At 41.1% G+C, this 20,014-nt stretch overlaps 3 protein-coding genes across 3 annotated transcripts; 1 reads left to right on the plus strand and 2 right to left on the minus strand.

The window, feature by feature from the left end:
- The first annotated feature begins 279 nt into the window (after positions 1 to 279).
- Positions 280 to 1,494, plus strand: LOC142971675 (trace amine-associated receptor 13c-like). The gene is made up of 2 exons (XM_076112295.1): positions 280 to 512; positions 678 to 1,494. Exons 1-2 carry the CDS (start codon positions 280 to 282, stop codon positions 1,492 to 1,494), a joined length of 1,050 nt encoding a protein of 349 aa, XP_075968410.1.
- Positions 1,495 to 6,568: 5,074 nt separating this feature from the next.
- LOC142964250 (trace amine-associated receptor 13c-like) lies at positions 6,569 to 7,799 on the minus strand. Its single transcript, XM_076104490.1, has 2 exons — positions 7,588 to 7,799; positions 6,569 to 7,385 (listed from the first exon to the last, which is right to left on the minus strand). Exons 1-2 carry the CDS (start codon positions 7,797 to 7,799, stop codon positions 6,569 to 6,571), a joined length of 1,029 nt encoding a protein of 342 aa, XP_075960605.1.
- Positions 7,800 to 14,521: 6,722 nt separating this feature from the next.
- On the minus strand, positions 14,522 to 15,757 carry LOC142964257 (trace amine-associated receptor 13c-like). The gene is made up of 2 exons (XM_076104502.1): positions 15,546 to 15,757; positions 14,522 to 15,338 (listed from the first exon to the last, which is right to left on the minus strand). Exons 1-2 carry the CDS (start codon positions 15,755 to 15,757, stop codon positions 14,522 to 14,524), a joined length of 1,029 nt encoding a protein of 342 aa, XP_075960617.1.
- Positions 15,758 to 20,014: the final 4,257 nt, after the last annotated feature.

A 20,014-nucleotide genomic window follows, 5' to 3' on the forward strand; every position in this document is an offset into this window, starting at 1 on the left:
ATTTGTCCCTGTTGGGGCAATCTTGGTGTAAAGCCTAAAGATAAGGGCAAGACTGTACTCCACCGGAAGGCAACATGTATGGCTTCAGCACAGCCAATTTCTACACCGGACATCTGGTGGATGGCCAAAGGTGAACTTAAAAACAGGTCACAGTCATCCCCAACATTAAGGAAGATGAGCAGGGAAGCTATTGTACTTCAATCTCTCTGGAGAAAAAAACAACAGCAGAGGTGAGGAAGAAGTATGGATGAACCCTAAGGATAGAGATAAATCAGCTGTATGACAGAAAGCTTTGGTCAGACAGCTGCCAGAGACTGCAGCAGCTTCTCCTCACTGGTGATGGAGACATTGGAGGGAACTGAACGTTGCTCTTCACAACACATCAACAGCTCCTGCAGAAAGCAGATTCATCCTCACTTTGAAGAGATGTTGATTTACATTCTGTTTTATTCCATCTCTCTGCTCACTGCAGCTCTTAACCTGCTGGTCATCATCTCTATCTCCCACTTCAAGTAGCCAAATATTCCATTTATTTGTGCAACTGGTAGAGAGTAATAACAAGTATTGCCTGATTGCAAACTAGTAGTTTCAGGAAATGTTTTTTTTGTATTTTGTATTGTTATCCCAATGATTAATACCGTAAATAATGATGAAACCATTGCTGTTTTTCCCTCCAGGCAGCTCCACACCCCCACCAACCTCCTCCTCCTCTCGCTGTCTGTCTCAGATTTCTTCATTGGCCTCCTCATGTTCTTTCAAATTGTGCTAATAGACGGCTGCTGGTCCTTCGGTGACGTCATGTGTACTGTGTTGCTGTATCTAACATACATTATTACCTCTGCCTCAGTAGGAACCATGGTGCTAATATCAGTTGACCGATATGTGGCCATTTGTGAGCCTCTGCATTACTCCATCAAAATCAATCAAAAAAGAGTTCAAGTCTGTGTTTGTCTGTGTTGGATTTGTTCTGTAATCTATCAAAGTCTGATTCTGCAGGATGTCCTAAAACAACCAGTCAGGCATAACTCCTGCTTTGGAGAGTGTATCGTTGTCATTAACTACATCGCTGGACTTGCAGATCTTATTGTTTCTTTCATTGTTCCCATTACTGTTATTGTCGTTCTGTATATGAGAGTATTTGTGGTGGCTGTGTCTCAGGCTCGTGCCATGCGGTCTCATACTGCAGCTTTCTCTCTCAAGTGTTCAGTCAGTGTAACTGCTAAAAAATCTGAAATGAAAGCAGCCAGGACTCTTGGTGTCGTTGTAGTTGTGTTTCTGATATGTCTCTCTCCATATTATTGTGTCACTCTCACAGGCCACGATAACTCATTCAATACTACATCTGCATCCATCGTAATCTGTTTGTTTTATTTTAACTCCTGTCTCAACCCTGTGATCTATGCCATTCTCTATCCCTGGTTTAGAAAATCAATGAAGCTCATTGTTACTCTTAGGATATTGCAGCCTGATTCCTGTCTGGCCAACATGCTTTAGAGAGACGCTGCATGGGGTCTAAAATTAGACCCTGAGCCTGAACATAAATATGTAGACTTGTATTCATTTACTTGTTGATTTATTTACCACAGAAACTGAACATTAATCACTATCTCAGTTTCCACCTCAATTTAAATGTGCCAGAGTAAGCTGAGAGAGAGCTCATTTTCGTCTGTAGTCCCTGAGCTGTTAATTACAGTTTAGTGGCCTAATATCAGTAAAATGCAACAGATAACATTATAGTACAACACTGTAGAGCACAATACAACACAATACTATACAATATAATAAAATAAATAAATACATGACAAAAGTAGCAGATTTGTAAAAACAATGCAAGTATGTAACGAGAGTGCCAGAGATGAGGTAGTATGATTATTAGTGATTGTAACTTTAAGCCTTCTCTTTAGTATTTGTTTAACATTTAATTAGTGCTTTCTCTTGACTCAATAGGAAGTGTTCCAGTAGTGGGTGGCTCTGACAGAGAAGGCTGTTTGCACAAGCCACCTTCCACTCTGCTTCTGTTAACCAGGGTAGTAATTGTGTTCTCCATTACATGCATTATCTATTCTTTCTGTTTTTATCCCAATGTCTGAAATGTATCTTTTGTATCACCTTTTATTTATTTTATTTTATTTTTTACATTTGATCAATAAAATGATGAAGCAAACCTGATCCAAACTATCTTTCCAAACTCAAAACTAAAAATGTTAAATATGTAGACATGACATGACAGCCATATAGCTGAAGTGACAAAGAGGAGGATTTGAGAAAAATAAGATAGGAGAGACTTTATTGTCATCCATCTGTATACAGGGCAGTATATTACATAGAGGAGCAACATGATGTTTCCCTGGTCACATTGTAAAAACAAAAGAATCAACGAATGAACATAAAGTTCGAACAAAAAGATACAAAACAGGTACAGAACAAGATACAGGAAATGGTATAAACATATAGTGCAATAACATGTAGTGTAAATGTATGTGTGCCGCCATCTTGTCAACTTGGAGGACTAGAACAGAGAATTTATGCAGGTTAAACCACATTTCCAGGCCCTGTTTCTTTTAAAATGCAGGTTTGTGTAAGAGCATCATGTAGCATACTGTTTACCTGGACAGCAGCAAGTTGCATTGTAGATGCAACACAGACAATGGACAACAGAGGGAGGTGGTAGTCTTTAAAGAATAACAATACGTTTAACAGACTTTCTAAACCAGGGATAGAGAAATGATATATCCTAAGATCTAGAGAGAGGCCAGCATTTAGGTCATGTATTCTAAAAAATAAAAAACAAAAAAACAAATGCTTTCTGCGCTGCAAGAGAAGAATACTCAAATACACAAATATAGAAAAAGTGACTGTAGTGATCAGAAGGAAATGATCCTCAGCTGTACTGACAATCATACACTGTCCACAGCATTAGTCCCAATGTGGACAAACACACGTAACTCTTCTCACGTGATTATGTTAAACAAGGGAGATGACAAAGAACAACAAGGGCAGCCTGTAATCAGTGTCAGAAGGCCTGCGAGCTGGTGGCATTGCAAACATGTTGGTGAGGGTGTGGAGCTGCCTGAAGCAAAACAACAGCATCTCATGTCATTTGTTTGAATGGAAACATTCCAGCTGTCATAAATAATAAGTCAATGTAAAAAACTATAATAACAGGTGCACACACGTGGGCACAGCTCCTTTCTCCACTTGTTTATCCCATATTTTAAAATTATTTATCATATTTGAAATTACTTTAAAGTGCATTTATAGAAAATCAAGTTAAACTTGATGAAGACCTTGAAAAGGTCGGTGTCTGTAACCATATAGTTTATGAGGGGATTAAATCAGCTTTGGTCTATTTTGCATACAGCCTACTTTGACACGTGGAGCCGGTTGCACCAGTTGTTTCGTAAGTTTAAACGCAGCTTTGTCCCAAAGGACGGTCCTCAGCCTTCTTTGTTATGCTGTCACTCATGATTACACAACCCTCTCAGTTGATGCCACGCCCCCCACGCCAGATCAAGGCCAAAAGTCGGAAACTGAAAAAATACGATCTGAATGTGAAAAAAAGATTTGAAAATGTAAAAAATAAGATCTGAATCTGAAACATATAAGACCTCAAATATCAAAATATATATGAAAGTGAAAAATGGAAACAAATATTTTATTCAAGACAATTCCAGGCAGGCAGTTCAATGATTGGATGGGTTTATTACAATCCTATGACAGCCACAGATACCGTAAAGCATTTCATTTATTGATAGCATTCAGGATGTACTGTCAAGGAAATGTCAACAAATATAACAAAAAAAGGTTTCTAAAATACATTTGCAACCATAGCTAAGCTAAGTGTGAATAGTCAGCTGGTTATGTCAAACTTATTTGTTAATTTAGTTTGCAGCATGTGATTGGTTGAAAATGAGAATGTTGAAAAAAACGCAATTGCGAATCCAGCCACGTCAGGGGAGTCTCATAAAACCCACACACAAATGTGGAGCGATCTACAAACAAATACATACAAATCCACAAACAAATAGAAAAATCCACACACAAATACATACAAATGCAGAAATATATTTGTTATTTTATTTTTACATTTATATAAATCGTAATTTATTTATGTGTGCATTAGAATGTATTTGTGAATCGTTCTGCATGCATTTGTGAGTCTTTCTGTTTGCATTTGCAATTATTGAGACTGATCTGACCCCATAGCCTTCTGGTCTGCAGGACGAAAGGAGAGACGAAACATATGACAGGGAAAGAGAGACAGAGTTAATGCATCTGTGTGTTTCTGTGACAGAGGGAGGGGGAGAGGGAGGCAGGCTGTGTGTGAGGAAGTGTTGTATAACATTATCTCCAACGGACATTTAAATCACATTATTAGGATGTTAGTCTTTAGTCGTAGATTGCACAATACTTTTTTTTTTGTTCTCTCCTCATTTCTGAACTTGTCAGGATTTAAAAACTTGCATTTTAAGTAAACATTACTATTGTTTGTTCACAAGAAAACACTACAGGCCACCATTTGAATGCATGTGCCATCATCCGGTGGCCAAAACCTCTACAGTTTATTTTCTTCAGGATTAACTGTTGAGGTGTCCCTCATTGAAAAATGTGTCTTTCTAGCCTGTAAAGCAGTTTTCTTTTTACCTGCCAATTATAGACTCACATTACGACCTGTCATACTTAACAGTGAAACCAAACAAACACAATTACACTTGTTCCTTTACATTACATACCTGCAAGTCAGCCACTTCAATCTTTACATTGTTATAAGCTTGGCTGAGTCATCTTGTTAACTTTAGTATTGAACTAGTGATGTGTCCGCTGCATACTCTCTCTGTCCCTTTGGAGGTCTGGGTTCTATATTTAGTTAATTTCTGTGTTTGGGATCCCCAAAAGAATACAGAGTGGTTATGGCTCAATTTTTACATTGTGATTGTCCTTTAACAGCGGCAGATCAAAAATTATAAATATTTAGTGTGTTATTTTCAGAGGCAAGTTACATTGGAGTGATTTTGTAAACTTGCGTAAGAGAGAACTGATTTAATTTCACCTCTCAAAGTATAGGCCAGGGGTGTCAAACTCATTTTCACTCTGGGCCACATCAGCATCATGGTTTCACTCAAAGGGCCGGTTGTAACTGTAAGACTGTATAACTGTAACTACTCCTAACATATTGTTAAATAACTGTCTCTGCTTTTGATTATTATTTATTCAAGTGTAAAAATATTGTACATGCAGTTATATAAATGAAAAATGATATTTAAGCACATTTCTGTTATTATAACATAAATAATTTTAATTTAGGGTTAAGAAACGCACATTACTCTATCAAAGATCAAACTTTTAAAGAAAATAACAAAGACAAATATCATCAAACACAAGTTATTACATTAACTTTGTTCAAAGCTATTTTTGTCACCTCTCTGCATCACTAATGTCCCGCCCTGCCGTCGTCCCGTGCATGGCAGCTACATCCGAGAGCTCCTCACTGAGAGTCAGGTCTGCCTTGAGCCTCTTATGAACATTGATAGATGATGTATCTCGTCTCTTAGCTAGCTGTGATGTTAGATTGCTGCTAGTTCCTGAACTCGGTCTGCGATGGTGTTTCTTCACAAACTGACATTTGTAAAAGTCTGTATCTGGTCGGAGCTCACCTGCTCACATACCTTTAGCATGCACTGGGCTGTAGCTTCTGTAAATATATTCTGCTGTGATTGCAGTCTGCCTTTTAATTCTTGGACAATTTTATGTTTTTCTTGGAGGCTAAATTTAGCTCCGTGTTTGGTGTCAAAATGCCGACGTGAATTGTATCCTTCATCACCGACACTGCCTCATAACACAGAAGACAGACCCGTTTTTCTCCTTGAAGCACAGACATGTATTCGCTTTCCCATCTTAAATTACATCTTCTTCCCTCTGCATCAATTTTTCTCTTCGTGGACATTTTGAGATTATTTGTCAATCTTTTTCAACTCAATCACTTGTTGGAAAACCTCTTTACGGGCTGTTCCCTCTCCTGTCCACCTGTTGTGATAGTTTTAATGTCGGTACACAGACAACATGCTATCTCATTATTTCAACTTTCTATCTCATAATTTCGACCATGGGGATACTTTTATTTTCAAGTCTAACTTTTAATTTTTTTCCCAAAATTAAAAAAAAACTTTTTTTTTGCTAGCGGATTCGCGGGCCACATAAAATGACGTGGCGGGCCCGCGGGCCTTGAGTTTGAAACCTGTGGTATAGGCTAACCAAACTGAGGGAAAATAAGTACAGGTGCTGAACACAGTTTCACAACCTGAAAGAGATAATCAATATAAAGGTCGACCAATTAAAACATTTTTGTAGACCATTTGTAAAATCTGTGAAAGGCCCCTTGACATGATGCTGGCAGGCTCCTTTTCTAAACAGGAAAGAGAGAGATGCATTAAAGACACATTTATGATCTGCATGTAATAGTGTTCATACAGAGGTCACTGTACCAAGACTTTTACATCTGTTACTAAATTCTCACCACCATGACCAAGTACATTTTTCTGTCTTATTACAGCCACCATGAAGTGTTTCTCTACAGCATGTTGGTCTCACATGAGCCAGGCTGCAGTATCTTAAGAGTAACAATGAGCCTGATGGATTTTCTAAACCAGGGGTAGAAAAAGGCATAGATCACAGGGTTAAGACAGGAGTTGAAATAGAACAGACATATTACAAAGGTAGCAGTTGAGGCATTGATTAAGGTGTCCTGGCCTGTGAGTGAAACACAATAATATGGGCAGAGGCACACTAGAAAGACGACAATAACAACACCAAGAGTCCTGGCTGCTTTCAATTCAGATTTTTTAGCAGTTACACTCACTGAACACTTGAGAGAGAAAGCTGCAGTTTGAGACCGCATGGCACGAGCATGAGACACAGCCACCACAAATACTCTCATATACAGAACTATGATGACAGTGACAGGACCAATAAAAGTAAAAAAAAGATCTGCACGTCCAGCAATGTAGTTAATGACAATGACACACTCTCCAAAACAGGAATTATACCTGCCTGGTTGTTCCAGGTTATCCTTCAGCAGCAGACTGTCAAACAAAGCAGAACATATCCAACACAGACAAACACAGATCTTAACTCTTTTTTGTGTGACTTTGTTGGGATGATGTAGAGGCTCACAAATAGCCACATATCGGTCAACTGATATGAGCACCATGGTTCCTACTGAGGTAGAGGTAATAATATAGTCCAGAACATAATACAAAATACACATGAGGTCACCGAGCAACCAGCAGCCGTCTATGAGCACAATTTGAAAGAACATGAGGAAGCCCACGAAGAAATCTGAGACAGCCAGAGAGAGGAGGAGGAGGTTGGTGGGTGTGTGGAGCTGCCTGAAGAGATAAGAGAACAACATGCTTATCATTAATGGTAGTCAATTTATACTATATATATATTATATTTAGAGATAAAAGCATTGACTGAAACACAAAAACATATTTTCTTTACAGTCTGAGATCTGATATTTAGTTTTGTTCCATTAACCATTTCTTTCTGCACAGCTACCAGTTTTATAAATTAATAAATTATGAATACTTGAAGTGGGAGATGGAGATGATGACAAGCAGGTTGAGAGTCACAGTGAGCAGAGAGATGGAGGACAGTAAAATGTAAGTGAGCATAGATACAGAGTGAGGACGCATGGCCTTCCTGCAGGAGGAGTTGAGGAGTTCTGGAAAGCAAAGTTCGGCTTCATCAAGGCTGTTCATTGTCAGAAAGAGGAGACAAGATGCTGCTGTGCTCGTCATACAACTGAATAATCTCTGTTCTTCCTCCACATCCCTCCTTGCTCTTTTACTCTGGTGACTACTTTCTCTTAGTGGGGGTGACTAAACTTCTCCCTTACTGTTTCATCTATCTTCATTGGGCTTTTCCCTGTATTTCACCTCCCCCTCCTCTTTTTTACTGTTTTATATAAACAATTACAAGTTCCATCATGCTTTGCAATGGGGAACAGCAAGGCACATCACAACACAGCCAAAGTTGCCTTCATAGGACAGTTGTGACCAGGACAAGAAGAAGGGAGTGTACAGTTTATGCCATGAACCTGGATGAGATAAAGAAGTCGTTGTGGTTTTCACACGGAATGACTGACCAGAACCACTTGACATGGCCGTAGTCATGCTTGAAAACATGTTCAAATATTAGCCTGTATTAAACACATCTTTACTATGTGGTCAGTCACGGTGTTATGTTTATTCATGTAGACATCCAACACCTGAGGTTCAACAACAACTTTGGTCTTTGTTGCAAATCAAACAAATACAAAGTTATTTTTGTTACAGGCGACCCTTCATCAGGTTTCTCATGAACCCGTATCTCACTCTCACATTGGTTTTAGCTAACTGCCTCTCCGACAGGTCCAGATATCAAGCATGCTAGATATGTGCAATAAGTCAAATACAAATAAAGTGTTGCACGAAGGCCATGGGATGAAGAGATGTAGGATAATGGAATGAAAAGGTGTAGGGTAATGGAATGAGGAGGGGAAAGAGGGTCATGGAATGATGGATGGAGGAGAGCAATGATGGACCGCTGACGTCCAATGGCTGGTGGGAACTGGGGGAGTGGAGACTCTGGAGTGGGGGCCATCTCTTCGGAGGCTGTGATTATGCAGAGTCCCCAAAAGTTAGCTTCATAAAGACAGGTGCGAGTGGATGTTTTCTGATATTGTTCGGGTTAAAACGGATGTATGTGAGGTATGCAGGGGAAGATGAGTGGCAGAGAACCTTAACAATATGGTTGGGGTCAGTTGAAGATGGTGGCTGAAAACGGTGGGACCGGAGTCGACAGAGGGTTGTAGGCTGGTGTCAATGGTCTGAATTTCTTCTAAAAGAAACGGGAAAGTAAGTCGGCAACCAAGTTTTGTGAACTGGGATGCGGGAGGCTCGGATGTCGAACTGGTGCTGAGCCGAAACCAAAGTGAGACTCCGCATGAACTGCATTATATCGAGACAATGAGACCGTCTTTTGTTAAGGATGTCTACGACGCCGCTGTTGTCTGGATAGATTGCGATGGTCTTTTTGGACCATTCATACTCCCAAAGAATGGCTGCTATGACTACAGGATACCTTGGTGAGATCGTGAAAGAAGGGTTGAGGGATGAGAGCAGAGATTTGAGTGCAGGACAGCAGAGAGCGAGATGTGGGGATTGCATTTGGATCGATTTTATTGAGCAAGGTCGATGTAGTAACCAGTGAGGATCTGTTGCCTGAGCGTTTGACATGGGTGATGGTCGGGCGGGTGTGACTGGGCGTGCTCAACGTAGTGCTGTGGCTAAAGTTGAATTTGTAGGTGGAGAAAATTAAATTGGAACAGCGCTGGAACTGGCTGCTGGCAGAGCTGTGGAAAAAAGGGTAGTATTTAAGGTGGGATGGGTAATGCCAGTGGGGATAGGGCTGGAGGAAGGGAGGGGAGGGGGAAAAGCAAAAACAGAAGCAAACAATGTTTTTTGGCCAATGATCCACTGAAGTGCTCTGGAGGCTCAGAGAGCGAGAATGTGTTGTGCGGTGCGTCCGTGAACAGTTTGGAAAGTTTTGCTGTTTTATTGGAAAAGGATGTTGCTCTGAATGATTGCTTTCTTCGGAGGAGAGACGGTCCACTTGGAAATGTGGAATATGTAGAGACTGTCGGAGCGTTGGCATGGTGAAAGAGGTTTGCGGTGGTTTCACCCGTAGTTCGAGCACCTGGATCTAGGAGAGCGGCGTCAGGACGCTGATGACGGAATCTCCCCCCGGAGTTGTTTGAAGGCGAGGGGTGACGACTTTGGTGGATGGATGTCGAGAGCCGCGGGGAACGTGGATGGTTGAATGCTGCCGAGGTTATTGGCTACGAAGCATGGTGGGTGAAAGAGGGAGCTCCGGGACTTCAGGATATAGCTGATCATCTTCAAACAGTTTGTTATTGGAAGGATAGAGAAAGAGCCTTTGTACAAAGTAAGCGGTTTAGGTTTTGCTCGTCTGTCACACGTCATGTTGAAGCTGAGTCAAAGAGGAAGTCAATGGGTCAGAGGTGCTTAAATACTTTGTGCAGAGTAAATGAGATATGTTCGGGGTGTGGTCCTTATTCCCGAAATAAGTTATAAAACTTAATATAATAGTGTGACCAACACTTTTGAAAACCCCCTTGAGACACCTGAAGCTTAATTTCAATTTGTTTTGTTTGTAAAGAAAGACAAACTTCTCACAAATCATAGGGGTGGTCTCAGTTTGTAGTTTAGGAGCGTTCCCAAGCCAGACAAAGTATTTAATCCCTCTAGTGTGTTCTGGGTCTACCCCGGGGCCTCTTACCAGGAAAAGGCACAAAGAATCCTGACCAGATGCCCAAACTATCTCAGCTGGCCCCTTTCGAAGTGAAGGAGCGGCGGCTCTACTCCAAGCTCACTCTGGTCTCTGGATGACTGAGCTCCTTACCGTAATCCAAAATGGAGCCTAGCCACCCTACAAAGGAAGCTCAATTTGGCAGCATGTATCCGCGATGTCATTATTTCGGTCACTGCCCAAAGCTCATGACCTTATCCGAGGCTCAGAACAGAGACGGACTGGTACATTTAGGGGTCTGACTTCTGGCTCAGCTCCCTTTTCACCACAACGCCTTCATCACTGCTGACACAGCACCTCACCGCCTGTCCATCTCATGCTCCATTTTACCCTCACTCGTGAACAAAACCCCAAGATTATTGAGCTCCCTCGTTTGGGGCAATGAACCACTGCTTTTTGCAATGACCCACTCCCAACCCCAAAGGCACAATCCACATTTAGCCTGCAGAGAACGATGTCGTCAGACTTGGAGGTACTGACTTAATTCTCTGGTATTATTATTTAGCCAAGGCCTGCTGCAATTTTGTTTTTTGCAGGTGCTATGGAATCAAGTATAATATTGTATAGTTGACGTTATTTAGATAATCATCTGTAGACATTTTTGGATTTCTGTGAAGTCTTTCTGAAAGGTATTAGCAGAGTTGGTAATGAGGACACAGGAAGAAACATAAGTGTCATGATCTTTCTTACTCAAGGATAGGTTAATTCCCTGTTCTTGTGTGTTTCCCAACTGTTTGATTGCCTGCCCTGATTAGTCACACCTTTCCCTCATTACCCTACTGCCTGTGTGTATTTACTGTAGTCTACGTGCTCATTTTTTTCTGTTGACCATTTGTCTAAGTATTTCCAAGTCAAGTGTTCCAGAGTTTTTTCTTGTGTATTTCACATTGGTATTAGACCTTATTAATGTATCTCTTGACTCTGCCTTAGCTTTGTGATTTTGGATAACTTTGCCTCAATTTGTACTGAATTACCGTGTACTGAAGCTTTGCTATACATGTTTTTTGTGTGTACACATTAGTATACATTTGAGTTCTGTAAGGCTCCCTCCCCCATCTCATTTAACTTACCACCAGGTGAGGATCAGCTTACAGCTCTGCTCTTCACCCGAGTGTCCAAGACATACGGCCGCAGATCTGATGATATGATGCCAAAGTCGATCATTGATCTTTAGCCTCAGGTGTTCCAGTACCAAGTGCTCTCATGAATCACCCTCTGCTCTAACCTGGTGTATCTTATGGCCAATCTATAACTGGCATAGAAGTCCAGTAACAAAGCAGCACTGATGTTCAGACTGGGCAAGCGATTCATCCCAGTCACCCCCCTTCAGGTTCCTCTATCATTGCCCATGTGTTGAAGACCTCCAGCAGAAGTAAAGAGTCCTTCCAGATAAGTCCCCTCTCCAGGAGTTTGGTTCCCACCATTTAGGTCACCGGTGTCCAGACCTCTGTATTTTTCTCTAAAAATAACTTGAATTTGGTGCGGCAAACATATTGTACAATGCCAAGATTACAGTGCTTACCTGTTTGTTGTTATTGCTTGATTGTGTGTTTATGTGTATGTGGGTGTTGAAGTAGTGAAGTTGATGATCTTGTGCTTATCTTTACACAAATCGGTGGTTATTTAATTATGCCATCAATTTGAGGATAATGGACATGCAGTTGAATCCATGCAAAGCACGAGTTAGATAACAGCCTGTAGTTCAAAGCCATTCATCCCTAGACAGACATCAACTGACCAATAGCTTCTGTGTGGTTGTGCTGTATTAAACAGTGTCCAGTGATGCACACTAGTTAGTTTCAATTCACCCTCTCTATAGCCCACATGTGTTTACTTTCTTCACTGAGACACAAGTAAAATGACCATCAATCAAAAATCAGCTTTGCGAAGAGAAGAGATGAGTGACAAGATGAGAAGATTGAGAGAAAAGAAAGAGAGAAGGTGATGGAGATGAAAGTGGGTACACCAGGTACTGCTCACTGTACCAGGATAGGATTAGAATCATGCTATTCTACACAAATACAAACTCACCTGGTCAAATTAAAAGTGTTATTACCATAGAAATATATGTTATTTGGGTTATACAGTGGAAACTATAAGCTCAATTTAACAAAACATACACCTAGCATAATTACAGTGTAATAATATAGTATTATTGTATAAATATAGGTTTATTAAACATACATTTTGCTTATGTATACATGCTGTTTGTGACAAATTTGTATAATTCAGGCAAATCGAGTACAAAGATGAAATAGAGAAGGTGTATATCATTTTAGTAAATTATTTTTATTCATGTTGGCAGGAGAGACAAGTGACAGAAAAAGGGACAAGCAGTGATTATTATAACAGTGGATATTCGAATATTAAAGTTTGTATCATTCATTGAAACTTTTAACTTGATTCTCATGTATTACAGCTTGACAAATCATTTATAGTAATACCTAATAACATGGTTTTAAATCCTCTTGTCATCCAATGTTTTGCTCTTCAAACATTTTAAAAGCACATATTTAGAAATACTTTTTTTGGAGTCATGCCCCCAAAGCGCCCTTGTAAACTCAGTTTTTGGACCTGTGTATATTTCTGTCTGTAAACACAGCGTTAGCTAGGGTTCATTGTGTAACTAATTAATTAAAAGCACATAAATAGATTTTTGGCGAGAACCACGCAAATCTGACTGATATTTGTGTAGAGCGAGGACTGTTAAAGTGTGTTAGGTCAGCTAAGGCAAAGTTGGTAGCCTTCTGGTCTGCAGGACAAAGGAGAGCAAAGGTGACAAAACTGCACTTAAAATGAAAAGATGTGCAGATTAAAGTATGACAGGGAAAGAGAGACAGAGTTAATGTATCTGTGTGTTTCTGTGACAGAGGGAGAGGGAGGCAGGCTGTCTGTGAGAAAGAGTTGTATAACATTATCTCCAATGGACATTTAAATCACATGATCAGGATGTCAGTCTTTATTCATAGATTGAATAAGACTTCAAAGCAATCAGTATTTTTTTGTTCTCTCCTGATTTCAGAACTTGTGAGGATTTAAAAACTTGCATTTTAAGTAAACATAACTATTGTTTGTTCACAAGAAAACACTGCAGGCCACCATTTGAATGCATGTGCCATCATCCGGTGGCCAAAACCTCTACAGCTTATTTTCTTAAGGATTAACTGTTGAGGTGTCACTCATTGAAAAATGTGTCTTTCTAGCCTGTAAAGCAGTTTTCTTTTTACCTGCTGATTATAGACTCACATTACGACCTGTCATACTTAACAGTGAAACCAAACAAACACAATTACACTTGTTCCTTTACATTACATACCTGCAAGTCAGCCACTTCAATCTTTACATTGTTCTAAGTTTGGCTGAGTCATCTTGTTAACTTTAATATTGAACTAGTGATGTGTCCGCTACATACTCTCTCTGTCCCTTTGGAGGTCTGGGTTCTATATTTAATTAATTTCTGTGTTTGGGATCCCCAAATGAATACAGAGTGGTTATGGCTGAATTTTTATATTTTGGTTGTCCTTTACCAGCGGCAGATCAAACACTAAGTATTTAGTGTGTTATTTTCAGAGTAAGGGTACATTGGAGTGATTTTGTAAACTTGCGTTAGAGAGAAACGATTATATTCCACCACACAGTGTATGGGCTAACCACACTGAAGGAAAGTAAGTACAGGTGCTTAATACAGTTTCACAACTACCTGAAAGAGATAATCAATATAAAGGTCGACAAATTAAAACATTTTTGCAGACCATTTGTAAAATCTGTGAAAGGCCCCTTGACATGATGCTGGCAGGCTCCTTTTCTAAACAGGAAAGAAAGAGATGCATTAAAGTCACGTAGTATAACTAAAGACCTGTTGGATCCAAGAAAAGAAAAAAGTATTGCTATATTAATCCAAAGATCATTCAATTTATTTGTTAAACGTTGGCCTTACAGGAGTCAGGCAACACATTTTCTAGAGTAGAGTAGTAGTAGATTTCAGTGTTGCATTGAAACAGTACACAATGTAAAGACACATATATGATCTGCATGTAATAGTGTTCATACAGAGGTCACTGTACCAAGACTTTTACATCTGTTACTAAATTCTCACCACCATGACCAAGTACATTTTTCTGTCTTATTACAGCCACCATGAAGTGTTTCTCTACAGCATGTTGGTCTCATATGAGCCAGGCTGCAGTATCTTAAGAGTAACAATGAGCCTGATGGATTTTCTAAACCAGGGATAGAAAAAGGCATAGATCACAGGGTTAAGACAGGAGTTGAAATAGAACAGACATATTACAAAGGCAGCAGATGAGGCATTGATTAAGGTGTCCTGGCCTGTGAGTGAAACACAATAATATGGGCAGAGGCACACTAGAAAGAAGACAATAACAACACCAAGAGTCCTGGCTGCTTTCAATTCAGATTTTTTAGCAGTTACACTCACTGAACACTTGAGAGAGAAAGCTGCAGTATGAGACCGCATGGCACGAGCATGAGACACAGCCACCACAAATACTCTCATATACAGAACTATGATGACAGTAACAGGACCAACAAAAGTAAAAAAAAGATCTGCACGTCCAGCAATGTAGTTAATGACAATGACACACTCTCCAAAGCAGGAATTATACCTGCCTGGTTGTTCCAGGTTATCCTTCAGCAGCAGAGTCTGAAGGGAAGCAGAACATATCCAACACAGACAAACACAGATCTTAACTCTTTTTTGTGTGACTTTGTTGGGATAATGTAGAGGATCACAAATAGCCACATATCGGTCAACTGATATGAGCACCATGGTTCCTACTGAGGTAGAGGTAATAATAAAGTCCAGAACAGAATACAGAATACACATGAAGTCACCGAGCAACCAGCAGCCGTCTATGAGCACAATTTGAAAGAGCATGAAGAAGCCCACGAAGAAATCTGAGACAGCCAGAGAGAGGAGGAGGAGGTTGGTGGGTGTGTGGAGCTGCCTGAAGAGATAAGAGAACAACATGCTTATCATTAATGGTAGTCAATTTATACTATATATATATTATATTATATTTAGAGATAAAAGCATTGACTGAAACACAAAAACATATTTCCTTTACAGTCTGAGATCTGATATTTAGTTTTGTTCCATTAACCATTTCTTTCTGCACAGCTACCAGTTTTATAAATTAATAAATTATGAATACTTGAAGTGGGAGATGGAGATGATGACGAGCAGGTTGAGAGTCACAGTGAGCAGAGAGATGGAGGACAGTAAAATGTAAGTGAGCATAGATACAGAGTGAGGACGCATGGCCTTCCTGCAGGAAGAGTTGAGGAGTTCTGGAAAGCAAAGTTCGGCTTCATCAAGGCTGTTCATTGTCAGAAAGAGGAGACAAGATGCTGCTGTGCTCGTCATGCAACTGAATAATCTCTGTTCTTCCTCCACATCCCTCCTTGCTCTTTTACTCTGGTGACAACTTTCTCTTAGTGGGAGTGACTAAACTTCTCCCTTACTGTTTCATCTATCTTCATTGGGCTTTTCCCTGTATTTCACCTCCCCCTCCTCTTTTTTAGTTTTTTTTCCTAAACAATTACAAGTTCCATCATGCTCTGCAATGGGGAACAGCAAGGCACATCACAAGGCAGCCAAAGTTGCCTTTTTAGGACAGTTGTGACCAGGACAAGAAGAAGGGAGTGTACAGTTTATGCCATGAACCTGGATAAGATAAGAAGTCGTTGTGGTTCTCACACGAAATGACTGACCAGAACCACGTGACATGGCCGTAGTCATGCTTGAAAACATGTTCAAATATTAGCCTGTATTAAACACATCTTTACTATGTGGTCAGTCACGGTGTTATGTGTTATGTTTATTCATGTAGACATCCAACACCTGAGGTTCAACAACAACTTTGGTCTTTGTTGCAAATCAAACAAATACAAAGTTATTTTTGTTACAGGCGACCCTTCGTCAGGTTTCTCATGAACCCGTATCTCACTCTCACATTGGTTTTAGCTAACTGCCTCTCCGACAGGTCCATATATTAAGCATGCTAGATATGTGCAATAAGTCAAATACAAATAAAGTGTTGCATGAAGGCTATGGGATGAAGAGATATAGGGTAATGGAATGAAAAGGTGTAGGGTAATGGAATGAGGAGGGGAAAGAGGGTCATGGAATGATGGATGGAGGAGAGCAATGATGGACCGCTGACGTCCAATGGCTGGTGGCTGGAGTGGAGACTCTGGAGTGGGGGCCATCTCTTCGGAGGCTGTGATTATGCAGAGTCCCCAAAAGTTAGCTTCATAAAGACAGGTGCGAGTGGATGTTTTCTGATATTGTTCGGGTTAAAACGGATGTATGTGAGGTATGCAGGGGAAGACGAGTGGCAGAGAACCTTAACAATATGGTTGGGGTCAGTTGAAGATGGTGGCTGAAAACGGTGGAACCGGAGTCGACAGAGGGTTGTAGGCTGGTGTCAATGGTCTGAATTTCTTCTAAAAGAAACGGGAAAGTAAGTCGGCAACCGAGTTTTGTGAACTGGGATGCGGGAGGCTCGGATGTCGAACTGGTGCTGAGCCGAAACCAAAGTGAGACTCCGCATGAACTGCATTATATCGAGACAATGAGACCGTCTTTTGTTAAGGATGTCTACGAAGCCGCTGTTGTCTGGATAGATTGCGATGGTCTTTTTGGACCATTCATACTCCCAAAGAATGGCTGCTATGACTACAGGATACCTTGGTGAGATCGTGAAAGAAGGGTTGAGGGATGAGAGCAGAGATTTGAGTGCAGGACAGCAGAGAGCGAGATGTGGGGATGGCATTTGGATCGATTTTATTGAGCAAGGTTGATGTAGTAACCAGTGAGGATCTGTCGCCTGAGCGTTTGACATGGGTGATGGTCGGGCGGGTGCGACTGGGCGTGCTCAACGTAGTGCTCCTGCCAAAGTTGAATTTGTAGGTGGAGAAAATTAAATTGGAACAGCGCTGGAACTGGCTGCTGGCAGAGTTGTGGAAAAAAGGGTAGTATTTAAGGTGGGATGGGTAATGCCAGTGGGGATAGGGCTGGAGGAAGGGAGGGGAGGGGGAAAGCAAAAACAGAAGCAAACAATGTTTTTTGGCCAATGATCCACTGTGGATCCCAATTGTTAGAGCAGTCTGTGCAGCTGAGGTAGCCGGTGTCTAAGTAAGAGGAGAACATTGGCAGAGGTGGGTGGGACAGGAAAGGTAGAAGCAAGATAACAGGAAAGGATGCTGGGATGCATGTGCATGGGTTTATAGTGAAGTCTTGGGAAAATAATTTTCAAGGTGAGAATTCTCTGCTACAGAAGAAGCTTGAAGAGGGTGGGATACGACCTGGCCCTCTGAAAGGGCTGATGTGGATGGCTGCGTCATGATGTCATCGGCGTTGCGGCTGATGTGGCGCAGGGAAGCCGGAAGTGCTCTGGAGGCTCGGAGAGCGAGAGTGTGTTGTGCGGTGCGTCCGTGAACAGTTTGGAAAGTTTTGCTGTTTTATTGGAAAAGGATGTTGCGCTGAATGATTGCTTTCTTCGGAGGAGAGACGGTCCACTTGGAAATGTGGAATATGTAGAGACTGTCGGAGCGTTGGCATGGTGAAAGAGGTTTGCGGTGGTTTCACCCGTAGTTCGAGCACCTGGATCTGGGAGAGCGGCGTCAGGACGCTGATGACGGAATCTCATCTCGGAGCTGTTTGAAGGCGAGGGGTGACGACTTTGGTGGATGGATGTCGAGAGCCGCGGGGAACGTGGATGGTTGAATGCTGCCGAGGTTATTGGCTACGAAGCATGGTGGGTGAAAGAGGGAGCTCCGGGACTTCAGGATGTAGCTGGTCATCTTCAAACAGTTTGTTATTGGAAGGATAGAGAAAGAGCCTTTGTACAAAGTAAGCGGTTTAGGTTTTGCTCGTCTGTCACACGTCATGTTGAAGCTGAGTCAAAGAGGAAGTCAATGGGTCAGATGTGCTTAAATACTTTGTGCAGAGTAAATGAGATATGTTCGGGGTGTGGTTCTTGTCTCCCGAAATAAGTAATACAACTTAATATAATAGTGTGACCAACACTTTTGAAAACCCCTTGAGACACCTGAAGCTTAATTTCAATTTGTTTTGTTTGTAAAGAAAGACAAACTTCTCACAAATCATAGGGGTGTCTCAGTTTGTAGTTTAGGAGAGTTCCCAAGCCAGACAAAGTATTTAATCCCTCTAGTGTGTTCTGGGTCTACCCCGCGGCCTCTTACCAGGAAAAGGCAGGAGGAATCCTGGCCAGATGCCCAAACCATCTCAGCTGGCCCCTTTCGAGGTGAAGGAGCGGCGGCTCTACTCTTAGCTCACTCTGGATGTCTGAGCTCCTCACTGTATCTCCAAAACTGAACCTAGCCACCCTACAAAGGAAGCTCAATTTGGCAGCATGTAGCCGCGATGTCATTATTTCGGTCACTGCCCAAAGCTCATGACCTTATCCGAGGCTCGGAACAGAGACGGACTGGTACATTTAGGGCTCTGACTTCTGGCTCAGCTCACTTTTCACCACAACACCTTTATCACTGCTGACACAGCACCTCACCGCCTGTCCATCTCATGCTCCATTTTACCCTCACTCGTGAACAAAACCCCAAGATTATTGAGCTCCCTCGCTTGGGGCAATGAACCACTGCTTTTTGCAATGACCCACTCCCAACCCCAACGGCACAATTCACATTTTGCCTGCAGAGAACAATGTTGTCAGACTTGGAGGTACTGACTTAATTCTCTGGTATTATTTAGACAGGGCCTGCTGCAATTTTGTTTTTTGTAGCTATGGAATCAAGTACAATATTGTATAGTTGATGTTATTTAGATAATCATCTGTAGACATTTTTGGATTTCGGTGAAGTCTTTCTGAAAGGTATTAGCAGAGTTGGTAATGAGGACACAAGAAGAAACATATGTGTCATGATCTTTCTTACTCAAGGATAGGTTAATTTCCTGTTCTTGTGTGTTTCCCAACTGTTTGATTGCCTGCCCTGATTAGTCACACCTTATCCTCATTACCCTACTGCCTGCGTGTATTAAATCTATGTAGTCATCTTCTCTTTTGCCCATTTGTCTTAGTATTTCCTAGTCAAGTGTTCCAGGGTTTTTTCTTGTGTATTTCACATTGGTATTAGACCTTACTAATGTATTTCTTAACTCTGCCTTAGCCTTGTGATTTTAGATTACTTTGCCTTAATTCCCTTCAGTAAAAAAACGTTTTAATTCAACCCATACCTTCAAGCCCGATAGGCCTCCTTGGTTCTCAGGTTGCTGCCACAACTGATACTGACAACCATCCACACACCTCTGTAAACGTAGAATCATTTTCGATTAAACCAGAGTTCTAAACTTAGTTAATTTCAGTGTTTGAGATCTCCAAAAGAATACAGAGTGGTTATGGCTAAATTTTTACATTTTGGTTGTCCTTTAACAGAGGCAGATCAAAAATTATAAATATTTAGTATGTTATTTTCAGAGACAAGGTACATTGGAGTTATATTGTAAACTTGCATAAGAGAGAACCGATTTTATTCCACCACACTGTATGGGCTAACCAAACTGAGGAAAAGTAAGTTCAGGTGCTGAACACAGTTTGACAACTTGAAAGAGATAATCAATATAAAGGTCGACCAATTAAAA

This window comes from Anarhichas minor, unplaced genomic scaffold (assembly GCF_050575085.1).
Source record: "Anarhichas minor isolate MPS153535 unplaced genomic scaffold, ASM5057508v1 ptg000004l, whole genome shotgun sequence".
NCBI classification, from domain to species: Eukaryota; Metazoa; Chordata; class Actinopteri; order Perciformes; family Anarhichadidae; genus Anarhichas; species Anarhichas minor.

What these genes read in the sequence shown, in the direction of transcription:
- LOC142971675 (XM_076112295.1), top strand. Translation starts at nt 280, where the DNA reads ATGACAGAAAGCTTTGGTCAGACAGCTGCCAGAGACTGCAGCAGCTTC. An exon ending in ATCTCTATCTCCCACTTCAA is followed by an intron (nt 513 to 677) that starts GTAGCCAAATAT and finishes TTTTCCCTCCAG; the next exon opens with GCAGCTCCACACCCCCACCA.
- LOC142964250 (XM_076104490.1), bottom strand. Translation starts at nt 7,799, where the DNA reads ATGACGAGCACAGCAGCATCTTGTCTCCTCTTTCTGACAATGAACAGC. An exon ending in ATCTCCATCTCCCACTTCAA is followed by an intron (nt 7,386 to 7,587) that starts GTATTCATAATT and finishes TTATCTCTTCAG; the next exon opens with GCAGCTCCACACACCCACCA.
- LOC142964257 (XM_076104502.1), bottom strand. Translation starts at nt 15,757, where the DNA reads ATGACGAGCACAGCAGCATCTTGTCTCCTCTTTCTGACAATGAACAGC. An exon ending in ATCTCCATCTCCCACTTCAA is followed by an intron (nt 15,339 to 15,545) that starts GTATTCATAATT and finishes TTATCTCTTCAG; the next exon opens with GCAGCTCCACACACCCACCA.